The sequence below is a fragment of the Micropterus dolomieu genome, linkage group LG11, assembly GCF_021292245.1.
Source record: "Micropterus dolomieu isolate WLL.071019.BEF.003 ecotype Adirondacks linkage group LG11, ASM2129224v1, whole genome shotgun sequence".
NCBI classification, from domain to species: Eukaryota; Metazoa; Chordata; class Actinopteri; order Centrarchiformes; family Centrarchidae; genus Micropterus; species Micropterus dolomieu.
In genome coordinates, this window is record NC_060160.1 from 25,697,871 (window position 1) to 25,701,087 (window position 3,217).

The 3,217-nt window shown below is 42.7% G+C and overlaps 1 protein-coding gene across 1 annotated transcript in view; it reads left to right on the forward strand.

Annotated features, from left to right (window-relative positions):
• Positions 1-235: 235 nt before the first annotated feature.
• LOC123979450 (papilin-like) overlaps positions 236-3,217 on the forward strand; it is a 6,921-nt gene continuing 3,939 nt past the window's right edge. The window contains exons 1-2 of the mRNA XM_046063372.1: positions 236-251; positions 2,870-3,214. Of these exons, the coding sequence (XP_045919328.1) occupies positions 236-251; positions 2,870-3,214 (361 nt within the window). The remainder of the gene's footprint in view (positions 252-2,869; positions 3,215-3,217) is intronic.

Consider the following 3,217-nt stretch of genomic DNA (forward strand, 5'->3'; position numbering starts at 1 on the left):
ACCAAACTCCTCATGATATTCAGCCTCAAATAAGAAAAATGAAACCCATTTATTTTTACGGCTGTGACAGACTGTGTGAAATGGACTGGAAGCAAATGAAAAATATTAAACACATTTCAAAGCAGTAAGTAGGCTTACTAAAAACCTGTAGGCCTACAATAACCAAAGGCTTTTAATCAGTCTCTGTAGGATTATATTATTTTATTATTATATACACCGTTCAGCATGAGTTACCATGGCGATCTACCCTGGTAAGAAGTGAACTGCTGTCGTGGTGCTGAAAACCCAGGGTTAACCCCGAAGTTCTGTTTTCATCAACTCAAGTAGTTCACCTGTCACCTGCACGCATGCACGCACACACAGACACACGCGCACACACACGCACACACACACACAGAGCCCAATCAGTGGCCCATCCGTCACCCAAAGCGGTCAACTGTCGTCCTCTTGCACTCTAGATGCTGCTTAAAGTTAATAATGTTGGATTATTATTTCTTATTTCATGGGCTATTTGGGATTTTGGAGTAATGCATATATAGTAGTTTTTAAAAAGAAAGTAATACATTTTAAAAGTTTAATAGATTAATGTTTCCTAAGTCAATGAGTAATCCATCATCAACCACTTATCCTGCAAACAGGGTCGCGGGGGGCTGGAGTTAACCCCAGCTGACATCGGGTGAAAGGCGGGGTACACCCTGGACAGGTCGCCAGTCCATCGCAGGGCTCAATGAGCAATCATGTTAAATAATTGGGATCTCAATATTGACCAAAATAAATAGCTGCCCTACATGAACATTTCATTTAATTCATGAAATTAGCTATAGAACATTTGTTGTGTGAAACTGCGCCTCTGACGTCTTTCTCTACGGGCTAATGCTTCATAAAATAGGCCTACATTCTTTTTTTTTTTTACTTGAAAAAACTTATGAAATGGTTTTAAATTTGGTGAGGAGAACATTATGACTTGTTAGGACTCAAAACTCAAAGTTTAGGACTTGGACTTCACTTGGGACTTGTTGGTCTTGACTCGGGACGTGACTCGGACTTGGGACTTGAGCGCTAAGACTTGAGACTTACTTATGACTTGTAAAATGATGACTTGGTCCCACCTCTGCCATGAAGTAAGAGGCTTAACTCACTGACTGCTACAAACAGAAGTACATGTATTGTGTGTGTTTCTATGGCTTCGTATCAGTTGATTTTGACCTTTGAATTATGGGCCCTGCAATGAGTGCGAGCCTCTGTGCAACTGCCTTCGGTCTATGCTGCATTCCCTGCATATTTGGTAGTTACGCCATTGGTTAAGTAGCTGATGATGATGTCACCTAGGGGTATGCAGTCTATGTATATAAAGCGGGGCTGCGTCTATCTTGTCATTCACTCCTTTAAGCAGAGCGGAGCATCGAGTCACCCTTTGTTCACGCCAAGATGAATAAGATGTTTATAGTTAATCTTGGAGTCCTCCTGCTGGCTGTTTATCTCATGTCATCACAGGTTAGTTTTGAGCCTCGTTTCATTCTGTCTTTAACTTCAACAGTGTGTAAATCTAAATGTGTTTTCTCTGAAAGAAAAGCGGAAAAACACATGTACAACCAAGTTGTTTTCCTCCTAGATTTATAACCAGCTCTAATGTCACATGGTGGTCTTAAATTTCTTCCTAAAATGTTTCAGCTGTAAACACAGAGTGGTGCTCTATACCAGCCTGTGATAAAGAAGAGCAATGTAGGAGGATTACAAGCAGAAATAATTTTTTTTTAAATGCAGGCTCCGCTCCCTAGCCTACTCAATAGATTCTCTGGAAAATATCTTCAAGATGGTCTTTGGGACATCATTTGAGGAGTTTTAATCCTGCATGTTAGTGTATTATGAACACGTTTTGTGTTTTGATTGAAAAAACATTACTAGCGAATATTTGCATCTTTAGTAACTTCACATAGCTGCAGTATTGTGGTAGGAGTTGAGCCAGTTTTTACTTGCGGTGCCTTTAAAGTGAGGACACGACAGTAAGGTCTCCAACTAAAATATGTACATATATTATGGACTCTTGGCTCAACTTGCCCCATATAAGGGTTAAGTTGAACCAAGTGAGAGGATAAGTTGAGCCACATGGGGTTCGAGGGCATCAATGTCATTTCATCATGCAAACTCAAACGCCAGGTCCCAACATTCAGAATGATAGTGAAACACTGCTGCTATGTCTCCTAGTTGTTTCATATCAATGTATTGCTTTAAAGTCATCCTGTTTATCGTCATGTCTCGTGCCACCTGATGAATGGACTTCCCGTTTTTGTACCTCTCCCGCTCCTCTGCCCAAACCCACAACAGGACAGCCTGTCTGTGTTCCATTTATAGAAGCATGACATAATGGTTTCTGGTCTAAAGTGCATACTGTCACATCATTTTGGTGATGCATAAGAATGCAATGTAAAATTACAGTAAAATATCTGGCTCAACTTCCCCCAGGTCTTTTGGCTCAAATGTCCTGTCCCTGCCATTTTAACAGACTTGTGTCATCCAGCTGTTTAAGGGTAACATCATTCTAACAGTATAGCCTCATATTGTAACTTCCTAAAGCACATGAGTAAGATTTTCTCAAACCTGTCTAATTGTTCAGACACAAAAACAGTTTTTTGATCTTAAATGCGCTTATCACTTATTCCATGGGCCTCTCTCCATCACAGGGTGAGTAAAATGGATGACTCTTCAAAAATGTGAGGTCACATGACCAATTTTGTTTATGGTTGCCGAGAAACAAGGGGTGGCTCAACTTCCTCAGAGGATTAAATCACCCCGCTCTCTCCTACAGCTAGGCTACATACACTGAACTTGAAAAGTGAATAACAGGACGACATGGTCTTGTATGTTGTAGGTGGACCAGGGCGAGACCGATGTGTCTGCAACCACGACCGCTGCGTCTACAACCACTACAACCGCTGCGCCTACAACCATGACGACTGCTGCGCCTACAACCACTACAACCGCTGCGCCTACAACCACGACGACTGCTGCGCCTTCAACCATGACGACCACTGCGTCTACAACCACTGCGCCTTCAACCATGACGACCGCTGCGTCTACAACCACTACAACCGCTGCGCCTACAACCATGACGACTGCTGCGCCTACAACCACGATGACCGCTGCGCCTACAACCACTACAATCGCTGCGCCTACGAACATGACGACTGCTGCGCCTACAACCACGACGACCGCTGCG